We start from the raw sequence: 13,167 nt of genomic DNA on the forward strand, positions 1-13,167 counted from the left end.
GCAGAGGTTCCTAGCCATTCAGTTACATTTTATTTGTATAATGCTTTTAAAAATAGACATTTTCACAATGCAGCTTTGCGGAAATCCACCACGCCTCATCAGTTTTCTTTCCCTCCTACGCAGAAGTCAAGGCATTAGGCTTTCCATGTGGGAGAGACAAAAGACTAACACAAGGCATGAAAATAAAACTAATGAGAAACAATCTTAACACGCAAATGCAAACACGTACATTAACCTGCAACAGTATCTCCAAATGCACGTTTGCTTGCCAAGTCTTACACAGATACACGTTAGCTGCATGTATACCAACTGCTCAGTGCTGCACATGGACCATTAAAGCAGCTCATGATGTTTGAGCTGAGATCGAGATTTTAGAGGAGCAATGAATGCAGATACAGTGCAGACAACCGTCTTTTTCACAGAGAGAATTGTTTTTAAGTGGGATTAACATGTAGGAATCTGCAGGAGTACACCAACAACCCATGTCTGACACCGAGTTCGACACTGTGGACCATCACTGTGTTTATGGGGTGGGGCAAATGCATTCTAGAGAGAGTTTAACTGGATGCACATTGGACGAGTACAGTGCGAGTCAGCAAAATGTAATTATATTATTAACCATATAAATCTATGTTAAAAATATATATTTTAAGCAGAACTGCTTGATAGTCTAAACATAATAAATCACATTATTATTTATCATAACTATTGAATAGTTTCAGGCTTTTTTGTTGTTGTTTTTAAATTACCAGAAAACACCCTTTTTTTCACGTTGTACTATCTTATTTCAATTACTTATGCAGCCCGGTATTCTAGACTAATTTTAACAAATACAAATATATTTTGAGTGTACATTTCTTATTTTGTACATTTTTACAATTTGTTGTTGTTGATGTTTTGTACTTTGAAAGTCCTCCAAGTAAAACATGATCACATATTTTAACCTTATACTACTTGGGTTGCTCAAATGTTTGCTCAAGTATATTATGACAAGGTGGGAGGAACATGGCTGAGTAGATGCAAAATACAATATGTTCTAAAGAATCTATCAGCCAGAATAGAAAATTTACTGAAGGAGAAAAAAAAAGAAGAGCAGTAATTAAAGGAGCCATATGTTTACCGTCCCACCAGACCAAGAATGTCAGACTGAGGTAAAGGAAGGATACAGCCCTGCAGAGATTTATGTTCTCCCTGAGAATGCCTCAGTAATTAGCTGATGAGTTGAATACGATGTTTTAAATAAGGCAGAATGCTAAAATGTTCATTGCTGTGGCCCTTGAGGACTGGAGTCTAACACCCATGCATTAGACAAAACAATCCTGACACATTATTTAAATGTCATTGCTGATGTTTATATGCACATAAATTTATATGCACATGATTTAATCATGCACTCATGTAGACATTCACAAACTCTGACATTTTCAAAACAAAAATGACAATTAAGGCTGCTTTTCATGACTCCTCTGCCATTCTCCTATCTGTCTGTGTAGGTGAAGCAGCGTTTAGCAAGGACAACAACTGCCTGAATGCTGCCAAGGCCTGCAACCTGAATGACACGTGTAAGAAATACCGCTCAGCTTACATCAGCCCATGTACCAGCAGGGTCTCCACCACTGAGGTGTGCAACAAGCGCAAGTGTCACAAAGCCCTGCGCCAGTTCTTCGACAAGGTGCCAGCCAAGCACAGCTACGGTATGCTTTTCTGTTCGTGTCCATCTGGAGAACACTCCGCGTGCTCAGAGCGCAGACGCCAGACCATTGTGCCAGCATGCTCCTATGAGGACAAGGACAAGCCCAACTGTCTGTCCCTGCAAGCCTCCTGCAAGACCAACTACATTTGCAGGTGGGCCATGAGTCAGCTTAAGGAGAGGGTGAATGCAGGTTTTAGGGAGGTGGTAATGTCATTAAGAGTAGAAGTGAACAGATGAATCATCACTTTCCCAAATGTCTCTTTCCTACCAGAAATGATGGCTCATCGCTCATACTATGTTTTTCATAGCTTGTGAGGTGATCTGATTCAAGATGGATTTTTATTCATTCCTGGTGTGCTATATTAGGTCTCGCCTGGCTGACTTCTTTACCAACTGCCAGCCTGAGGCTCATTCGATATCCGGCTGCCTGAAGGAGAGCTATGCTGACTGTCTGCTGGCTTACTCTGGCCTTATAGGTAAGTCAAAGATAAAGAAATATTATCTCACATAATACAGAAATCATCTCAAGGAATACAGTAAAACATGATGGGGCTTGCTGTTATAGCATCTCCGGAAAAGTTTCATTCCTCTTCTACCACAGTACATTGCCAATTCAATTTTTTCCCCCTCATTAAAAGAATGTCACATTGTACATTTTATCTGTTTATATTTAATGTTGTGGAACATCTGTAAAAAAAAAAGTTTGTTTCAGTTTTCACTCACCAGCCTCTATATTTAAAGTTAATAAGTCAAAAAATATGCCTTGCCATGTTACTGAGAAATGACAAAACCCAAAGAGCTCTATCCTGAATACTTTCCCCAGTTAGAATACCTAAAGTTACAGCTTTACCTCTGACGGTTATAAAATACTGACAATGGAGACTCCTTCTATAAATGCTAAATAAACATCTCATAGAGAATTTCACCATACCACCAATTACTCACTTTTTTAAATGTGTTTATGTGTGTTGTGGATGAAAATGACATGAAATAAACACGAGGGAGATTGAGTATGAGTAAAAATGTAATTTTATTGGTAATTCACAGGACGGGTGGGTGCGTAGTCTGGAGGAGAGTATGTTGTTGTTACTCTGTGTACATGAGTACACAGAGCACATGTGTACTCTGATGGGCGTGGTCTTTTCCAGGATGACAGTGTCCCAATGAACAGGGCAAGAGCGTCAAGGCATATATGATGTACTGTAAATAATTTGCTATGTCCTTCTCCATCACGAGATCTCAATCCAACTAAAAACCTACGAGAGGCTTTGGGCCGCATGTTAGACAGTGATCTCCACAACCATAATCGAAACAGCAGTTGAGGGAATATGTTTTGGAAGAATGGTATTCATCCCTCCAGTACAGTCCCAGGGACTCTATGCCAAGCCTCAGTGAAGCAGTTCTGTTAGCTCATGGTGGTCTAACATCTTATTAAGCCACTTTAAATTGTTTTTTTTCCTTTAAGTAACGGTCTGTAGTGATTTGCTCAAAATACTATAAAACTCCAACGATGAATTAAATCAACATGGGGTACAATTAATTAACTCTAGATGTCTGAACTGATTCTAGATGAGTAATACTTCTTTTATAGATGTGACTAGGATGGTAGCTGTCACGCTGTACCACCTATGTGGCCAAACCTTTGGCTTAATTTGAGTCAAATTATTCAATCAAAGAATAGTTAATGTTTTAAGTAAATGGAAAAAAAGTGCTATGTGAAGAAATTAAGAAGTCTCTAAGTTGGCACTTGATTTTTGTGAACCAGGTACAGTGATGACCCCGAATTACCTGCGCTCAAGCATCAGCGTGTCCCCCTGGTGCGACTGCACCAGCAGTGGCAATGGGAAGCCCGAGTGTGACAAGTTCTCAGAATTCTTCACTAACAACCGCTGTCTCCGTGAGTCCCCCTGCTCTCACTAATTCCTCACATCAGCATGCTCCTACATGTCCACTCCTGTTTGACTGACAGCTCATTCGGTGTCTGGCAGTCATGTCATTTGTTGTACTACACAGTGGGTTGATTGACAAGATTCCTACAGTAAAACAAGTCGTGTCCAATGCTGCTTTGTTGCATCCTTGTGATTATTCATTAAACATACCTGTAAATCAAATCTGTGGGCACTGTGTGAACATGGCACGCTCGTCAGGGGCAGCCAGACAGCAAGTAGACAGACAAATCACACTTAAGTGGGACAGCTGCAGGGAAGCCTTGACAGAGAAAGGCAATAAAGCATTATTTGGGTGTCTGAGCTGGAGAGAAGTAGAAAACTGGCATTATTTTGTCAGCAGCACATTCAAAAGCATCCATTTAGATGGAGTGTGTGTGGGGAGATAGACAGTGAGGAGATGGGAAAGAGGATATGTCTTTGTGAGGCACTGGTGGGAAGGACAGCAACATCAGTGGAGAAAGCTACACTTTATATAATGACACATTAATTAAAAATGCAATTAGAGACAACAAGTTATAGCCTTGTACAACACTCAAATGGCATACTGTGTATGATGCAATGTAGTATGTAGTCTGCGCACTTGAGTATGTAATTTTGTAGGACAGTACAAACCTTTAAGATGTGTAACCTGTCAAATACTTGGTAACATTTCACTCACTGGTTTTAAAGTCTGCAATGCTTTGTATGCAATAAAAGTATGCAACGTATGCCAATTGAGATGCAGCTATGGTCATGACATTATTAATTTATTATGATTATACTCTGAGATTGATCAAGTTTCCAAGTGGCTTTCTGTTTACAGAAAAAATGCTAAGTAAAGGTCAGCGAACAGAAATGCACTTTAGGAAAATAAATGAATCTGGGTTATTCGCAATATAATGTAAGTTTCTCTAATAAACCTGAAATGACACTGTAACTTTTCTTATAAACTCACTCAAGAGCCTTGCCAAGGACCAGAGTGTGCAGATACTGATCAGTGGAGCATTGTGCCAAGTGGCAGACATTATATTTACAGAACAGGCCATGCACAACGATGAGGCAGCACAATGAAACTAAGTACCTTTGGATTTTAAGGTGCTGTACCTTTGGATAAAGTTAACTCCAGCATTATTGCCACTCTTTAGTCAAAATGTAATCAACTTTAATATATTGGATTTTCTCCAGTTTGGTCACCTGCCAGTTCTCAGGCACCAGCCAGCTCTCCCCAAGTCAGGGCAGTTTAACACACGGGGGAAATAGCCATCTGCCACCTTCTGCATACGTGAGCCGACAGACACCTGCGATTGTCTAAAGTCCCTGTGATTGAAAATGAATAGCACATGTAGTGTGTGGTTATTTAAGCTTTAACATCGGGACGTTGAATAGTATTATTTTAATACTATATTTTGTCAATCATATACATTTTCTTAAATAGTGCTGTTTTTTTCTGCAAAATACTGGTTTCAGAATTATTGGCACCCTGACAACTAATACTTGACTTTATATAAGGTTATATTCTACTATAATATTTAAAATATTATATTCTAATATTTTCTTATATGTGTTTGCACATGCATACTGCCCTCTTTAAAGGTGAGATTATGATGTTACACAATCATTTTGCCCATTCTTTTGAAGGGTGCCAATAATTCTGGAGTCAACTACAGAAGTCCCACTCTCAGAGATCAGATAGCCCTCTCTGACCCATCACACTCTCATATGCTATGTTTGCTATGCAATGCAGACACTGTAACATATCAGGACGTCTTTTATCCTCTTACACTAATTAAAAAAGTGAGAAAGCGTGAATAGTGACCTTTCAAGGTGGTTAAAAGATGAATTGTTTTAACAGAGGAACCTCTGTTATAATGAGCCTTCTTTTTAGCAACCAAAAATTACACAACCCTCCTGAGGCCTGTATGTTTAAGCAATAATACTCCTGTCTGGTGCCTCTGTGAACTGGGGATCTTTATCAGCTTATCGGCTCTGGCACAAAATAGAGTGGACCATACCATAATAGAGTGGACCATATTAGTTCTACACAAAACAAACAGTGATGAATATAATTCCTCGGTCAGCAGGTACGTGGGCAGCATTTTAATCTTCCTGGGTGCATCTGTGTAGGTAATGCTATCCAAGCTTTCGGGAATGGTACAGATGTTGGTGTGTGGCAGCCCCAGCCGCCCATCCAACCAACTGGCCATTCCAGCACTCTTCACAGAGGACAGGAGAGGACACTTAATGGGCTGGATGACCCAGATTTCACGAATGAACTGAACCCCAGCAATGGTCACCACCTCTACAGCTTCTGTGGAAACCTCCAGGTAAGATTGCTTTTAATGGATTGTGACTGAAAAGTTGAAATAGAAAACACAAAATTTGTAAACCATCTTAAAAGTCATGATGCACATTTGGTAATTAAACTATTTCCAAAGTTTTTTCACGATTAGCTTCTTACTATGTGGTGAATATATTATTTCTCTCTTCAGCTAAGAGATTTCTGAATTTCTTTTTATGTCTGCCATTTCTGGACAGTTGGTATTGGGAATAGGTGACATCTAGCAATCCAACACTATATGGACAAAAGTATGTGGACACCTATCCATCAAAACTATATGTAGGCCTTCCCTGAACTTTTGAAGCATACAATTTTCTGTTTGCTATAGAATTAAGACTTTCAGTGGAACTAACAAGCCCAAACCTGTTCTAGCATGACAATTCCCCTGTGCACCAAGTGAGGTCCATAAAGATATGGTTTGACAAGATTGGTGTGTAAGAACTCGACTGACCCACACAGAGCCCTGACCTCAACCCCACTGAACACTTTCAAGATGAACTGGAATGCCACTGCCTTCTTGTCCAACAACATAGGCTGAACGCGCAAACCCCTACAACCACATTCCAAAATCTAGTGAAAAGCCTTCCCAGAAGTGTGGAGGCTGTTATAGCAGTCAGAGGGGGAACCATCTCCATATTAACAGCTATGGCTTTGAAAAAGGATCTACAACAAGCACATATGTCCGTGATGGTTGGGTGCCCACATACTTTTGACCATATCGTGTATGTACAATCCAAAATTACCTAAATTGTGTCAGCTACTCCGTTACTCCATCACACATATCTTTCCTCACTCAACCTTTTGATCAAAAACTGGTTCTAGCTAGCACTCTATACATTACCTTTAGCACATTAGCACATGTGGTCATGGCAAATACAAATAACCCAAAAGGTCACTGAGCAAGGCCCTTTTAATGAGTAATGAGTCTTTTTTGGTCACAGCACAGTGAAATTCTTTTCTTCACATACCCCAGCATGCCAGGAAGTTGGGGTCAGAGTGCAGGGTCAGCCATGATACAGCACCCCTGGAGCAGAGAGGGTTAAGGGCCTTGCTCAAGGGCCCAACAGTGGCAGCTTGGCAGTGCTGGAGCTTGAACCCCCGATCTTCCGATCAGCAACCCAGAGCCTTAACCACCAAGCCACCACTGTCCCCTTTAATTTCTCCGTTGTGTCCTGTCTCATTTGTAAGTCACCATCGAAAAGCATAGGCCATTGAATAATTATAAATGTAAGCTTATGCTGTAGACACTGATTTCAGAGAGACCCTGAGAATTTCAGATACAGACTGATTGATGCCACTGTGGAGATCTACACACACACCAGCTGTGGCCCTTTACAGCAACGCACGACCCATGTCAATATTACAGCCAGCCGTTTGTTCAACAGATGACGTTTGCTTATGAGATCTTTCACTTTTCAGTTAGGACTCACTAGTGAGATGACAGGTCACTTTGACTGATGTCTGTGGGCTGTCATAATGATAACATAATGATACCCACACACTCACACATACGCAAGCCCTTCGGATAGAAAAGAGATACATCAAGCTACCAGAGCGGTCATGTCACGGCTAATTAAATAAAGCTGTCACATTAACACAAGCAACACCCTTAAGCAGGAACTACCCATCCATAGCACTGTGCTCTAACACCAGCAGCACGCTGACTCACCCTAAGCATCCCATATCTGCCCTGATCATCCGCATCATCTGACTTTGCCTAGCTTGACAGACAGCTTCACACACAGCGGAGAGAAACACACGCATGTATGCAGGGGTTCAGTGTGGCTCTTGGATTTTTAGAATTTCCAAAGATTTCTGTAGGAACATCTTTATAACCAAATCCGATCGCATTAGATATACACCCATATCTTTCACACAGCTATACATCATAATGTTTTAATAATCATAATATGATTTATTAGTGGGCACATTTTCTTCAGCAGGATAGACCTCCAGGAAGACCATTAATCATGTTTTGCCACAATCCTAGTCCCCAAAATTACTTCCATTCTCTCTATTGTGCAGCAAGTTTATTATTTTCTTAACTCTCTATGGAATCACTTTATCATGCCACCAGTTCCATCTGTGTGTGTGTAGGATTGTGAATAGCGCAGCAAAGTTTAAGGGTATTATAATGTATTGCTCTGTCATACACACTAATGCAGTCTGTGGTGCCAGAACATACCTATACTCACACTGCAGATCTATTAGGGAGAGCTACATCCAGCGAGAGTTCACCGCAATGAGCTGGGATTATTTTAATAACATTACATTTCTTTAAAGCATCAGCTTGACCCAGCAGACAGGCTTTAGTAGGAGAAATGTTTCAAGCCTCATAGGTTTTTCTATTACTGAACAGTCTGATGAATGTCTTGCATTTTTGTTTGTTTGCTGTCTCTGTGTTTAGGCACAGAAGCTAAAGTTGAACATCACAGTGGATGTTGTGTGTGTGGTAGGTACAGCTCTTGTTTAAATCTCTCATGAATGTTGAATGCTTTAATTAATACCAGGAATACAGTTGTATTCAGAAACACTCGTAATTTTCCACTGACATACTAGAGATACAATAAAATTGCTATACAAAGGGAATTTATTTGTCTGATTATTTGGCTGATGAATGGTTTTAGATTGTACTTGGACCATTTCTGATAGGGAAACACTCTGTTATAGGGTTCTACACAGATCCTTTACATCAATGGTTTTTAAATGATTTGCAGCCACAGACCCCTTAAAAAAAAGATTAAATAAACTCCATGGAGCTCCGCCTTTTCATGAATGTAATCCAGCTATACGAATACTAGGCACATTATTTAAATGTGTACAATAATATTCTAGTAATTTATTAGAACTATAGAGATTTTTTCCATTCACAGAACACATTAGATTCCAGTAGATGTTATCTATAGGCTGACTTTTTGGAGTTAATACGTTTAATAACTATACTCATTTAATAACTCTCTCATTTAAAATTGTTAATGAAAGCTCATTAGCTCTTACCATTCTGTGCTCTACAGGACCCTGCTCTGGCTGACCCAAGTAGCTTCAACGCTATATCAGGAAGCTCATCCAGCCTTGTCCACTCACTCGCTGTCCTCTTTGTTCTCCAGCTGTTGAATTTGTAGCCGCTCTCAGTTCCAGACTGCTCCTGTACCATACTCACAGTTCCTCTAATGCAACTGATGCTGTACCAAGTGTGATGTCTAGATGTGCTAAAGCCAATTTCCTTTTTGATTCCTGATGGACAAAAATGGAGACCGTCACTGACATGGAAATAAAAGGTCACCGATCAAAAAATAATAATAATAATAATTAAATGGACACCTTTGTCACACATTTGCTCTCAATGTGGTAACTTGTGTTGGAAATTATATTTTGTTTTGGAGGTTTATCCATCCATGGTGTTGAAAAGGAGTTACGGAGAAAAATAAGGATCATTAAATGCATTAAGATGGACCCCTACTTCAGAAAGTCCCTTTTGGCTAATGGGAAAAGACGCTACCATTTACAGATGTTAATTTTCCTGGAGACAAGCTTGTAAACTCTTGCGCTCAGCTGTCCATGCGACAGCCAAAATCCCACATCTCTCAGAAAAGCATCTGCCTTCTAATCCAGTCCATTAGCTCTTTCAACATGAACAGTCATTGTTCCCCTGTGTGTCTCCAGCATGGCCCTGATACAGACTGAGCCTTAGGGCAAAGACATGAGACAGAAAAAAACCCTTCAGGACTATTTTACAAACAGGGGAATATTTGCTGCTCGATGTTGTTCAACTAAGATTTTAAAGGATAAATGTTCAGCTTCAATTCATTATTTTTTTGGAGGAGAAACATTTATTTACTCTACTTTTAAAATGCCACTTTTTTTTTTGTTTAGGATGGGTTTTAATTTATCTGAACATAAATTTTGTGCATTTATGCCATAATATGACCACTGCTGGGTAAAAGGTCACCTGATGTGTTTTAACTGTGTACATTAATGTTAAATAAATTGGAAGCAACAAAACAAAACAAAACAAAACAAAAAAGAGAGAGACAAAAGATTTGAATGTTAAAAGCCACTGAATGTGTAATAATGAATTCACCTCAAGGTTTGATGATCTGCAATCCAAGATGCTTTTCTGTTCACCACAGTTGTAGAGACTGGTTATTTGAATTTGCATAGATCTCCTGTCATTTCGAAGCAGTATGACCATTCTCCTCTGATCTCGCTCATCAACAACAGGTTGGGGTTTTTTTTGGTTTTTGCAGCGTGTAAAATCTGTATAAAATCTAGTCACTGTTGTGTGTGAAAATCCCAGGAGATCGGCAGTTTCAGAAATAACCAACCTTGCCACAGTCAGTCACTGAAATCAACATTTTTTTCACATTCTGATGTTTGATGTCAATGATATTATGCATCACACTGCTGACAAATGATTTGCCAATTGGATATATGCATGAATGTGCAGGTGTACAGGTGTTCATAATAAAGTGAATGGTGATTGTATTTCAGTGCTATGTATTATTCAGTGGTGTACAAAAATGTTTTAATTAAGAAATCAATTTCTTTTAACACTCAAATCTTTAGGTCTCTTTTTTTGCTTCTATATGAAATCAATCAAAGCAAAGGTCGCCATACTAAAGGTTGATGACTCAATCTAGAGCGCCCCTATGTATAATGTGCTGTAAAATAAGTGAACATGGTTTCGCTCTCTTTTAGATGAGGTGTTCCAAAAATAAATTTTAAAAATGCAGCGTTGTTGTGGTACTGTGAACTGTAAAAAAAATAAAAAAATAAAAAAAAAAATTAAAAAAAAATAATGACATGTATCATAGGGTTGTAAGTAGTGATACATTGAAGAATACATTAAAAGAATCAAGGAAGAGCCTTTAATCTCTGAGATCTTTGTCTTTAATCTTTGTCCTTTCAGAAATCCCACATCATTGAGCATAATATGAGCCTGTGCACTTCTCATCTACTGAGCAACAGGAAATACAGAGGCCCTGGTAATGAGACTGACAGTCATAACTATATTTATAATTACAGGTTATAGCACAGATGCTAAATGCATTAACCTCTTAAACTTTCTGTTTAGTATTCAGTAATACCATGAATTAATCAGTAACTACAGTGAAACTAAGAGTTAAGGTTACGAATGTGAGGAGTGCGAGGAGTCTGGTGGTCACTGTTACTGAACAAGCACACACACACACACACACACACACACAATCTAGCAACCATCGCTGTCTATCTGCTCAGCTAGGAGAGCAAGATACAAAGCCATCAGAGCACTGATTTTGGAGAACTATTCAGACACCAATTTCCGCTTGGTTATTTCATTCAGAACAGAAATGTAGTCACTGCTGATCGTATGCTGTAGAAATCCAGCAGATGCCATGGAAGCCTTTCAGCACGTTACATTTTACTACAGTTGACAGTTAAATGAGGTGTCATAAAATGCTGGCTATTGCTTTGACTCAATTTCTGTCTCCCTGGCAGTTATAAAGCAGTATTGTTTTACCAGTAGCAACATGAACACACCGTAAAACAGATTCTATACCAATAATAGCTATAACCTCAGTAAACATTCATTCATTAACCTTCAGTAAGCACTTTATCCTGGTCAAAGTGGCAGTGGATCCGAATCACTGAACATGATATAAAATTTGAACACCAAATCCATGTCAGGAAACAGGCACACACATTCACACACTTCTTCACATCTAGGGGCAATTTAGTACAGCCAATCCATCTGCTGGCATGTTTTTGGGAAGTGGGAGGAAACCAGATCATGTGGAGGAAACCCTGGCAGACATGGGGAGAACATGCAAATATCCAAATGATTATTACAGTGCTACACGAGCACACTCAGCCATGAGAATGAAAGCTGTTTATAGCTAGCCGACTTGGTTCTTGCATGAGCATGGCATTTCAGGTCATTGGGAAGTTTTGCCGTTTTTACCCCCTCAGGGCTTTAGGTCTGTGTTACCTGGATTGTAAAGCTATGTTGTTATGACTCGATGCAGCCTCAGTGCTGGTCTGCCTGCTCTGCTTATCAGCCTATGTTAACTCTAAGTCCTAGCAGGCAGGATTAAGTGATAATAGGGACGCAGAGTGATTGTCAGTCAGATCACATCTGTTTGTTCCACAAGGGACAATAACACACAAGGACACAGCCTGTCCCCATCACATACACTGGATGCCAGACAGAGTCGTGGCATTTTCCTTTTTTAAACACACGTTGCTGGATATACTGTACTTCGTCATTGGGAAATGGGTTTAAAAGACATTAACATTTTATTAAAAGTGGCAAACATTAGTCAGATCCAAATAAGCACAAGTCAAGAAGTTTCTTTTTTCCCCTCCTAAAATATCACGTTTAATAAAAAGGTGTCCACTTCAGGAAATAAAACAAACAATACTATTTGCAGGCAACATTTCAATGTCTTTCTAACTTAAAAAACTACATGACTAGTGTTTAAACAAAGTGGTTTGAGTCAACAAATTCTTCAAAACTTTTTTCTTTTGAAGTGAAGAACTAAAAGGAAAGGAAAAGAATATTGAATAATTAATTCATGTTACATGATATTTTACTGCCTAAAGTGCAGATTCAAATTCTTTCACTCCTGTTTGCTCAGCTACATGTTTATGAAACAATAAATAAATAAACAGCAGATTTTAAAAAGGTTTTTCATTGTATTTTTTGGAGAAGTAAACCAATTCAATTCTGATTTAAAGTACTTTATGCAGTTAGGATTATTGTTGAATGGCCTCCATGTATGAAAAGTTTTGTGAAGTTAAGGAAAAAATCCAAGAAAAACTGGTCTTAAAGTCACACGTGTTAATCTGACACTGTTTTTGTATTCATTTTTGTTTCGAAAGTTTAGACAGATATCCCACAGATATTTCGCTGCATCTCTGTCAGTGTTAGCGATTTATGATTGAAAGTGACTGTAGAAATCAGACTGTTGGAGCGACGGTTTCAAGAACATAAAAAAAAAAAAGAAAGAAAAAGACCAGAGGCGAGATTTAATATGATCTTACGAGACTATTGTGAGGAGTCCAAATGCTTCATTGTACTTGCACAGCTTGCCAGATCTGCATCAGCTCCATTATGAGCTGTGAAACCAAATGAAAAGCAAAAATGATACGGTAGCAAAATAAATGAATAACGAGCCTGGTTTATCTCGGGTAGCTGTTCAATAAGAAAGCAACCCTGATTAGAAGGA

The 13,167-nt window shown here is 39.1% G+C and overlaps 1 protein-coding gene across 1 annotated transcript in view; it reads left to right on the forward strand.

Annotated features, from left to right (window-relative positions):
* Positions 1-10,818, forward strand: part of gfra1b (gdnf family receptor alpha 1b) — a 28,405-nt gene extending 17,587 nt beyond the window's left edge. The window contains exons 4-9 of the mRNA XM_017482772.3: positions 1,494-1,845; positions 2,060-2,169; positions 3,459-3,590; positions 5,746-5,945; positions 8,367-8,411; positions 8,974-10,818. Coding sequence (XP_017338261.1) covers positions 1,494-1,845; positions 2,060-2,169; positions 3,459-3,590; positions 5,746-5,945; positions 8,367-8,411; positions 8,974-9,081 — 947 coding nt within the window. The 3' untranslated portion in view covers positions 9,082-10,818. The remainder of the gene's footprint in view (positions 1-1,493; positions 1,846-2,059; positions 2,170-3,458; positions 3,591-5,745; positions 5,946-8,366; positions 8,412-8,973) is intronic.
* The last annotated feature ends 2,349 nt before the right edge of the window (positions 10,819-13,167 follow it).

Source organism: Ictalurus punctatus, chromosome 13, assembly GCF_001660625.3.
Source record: "Ictalurus punctatus breed USDA103 chromosome 13, Coco_2.0, whole genome shotgun sequence".
Lineage (NCBI taxonomy): Eukaryota > Metazoa > Chordata > Actinopteri > Siluriformes > Ictaluridae > Ictalurus > Ictalurus punctatus.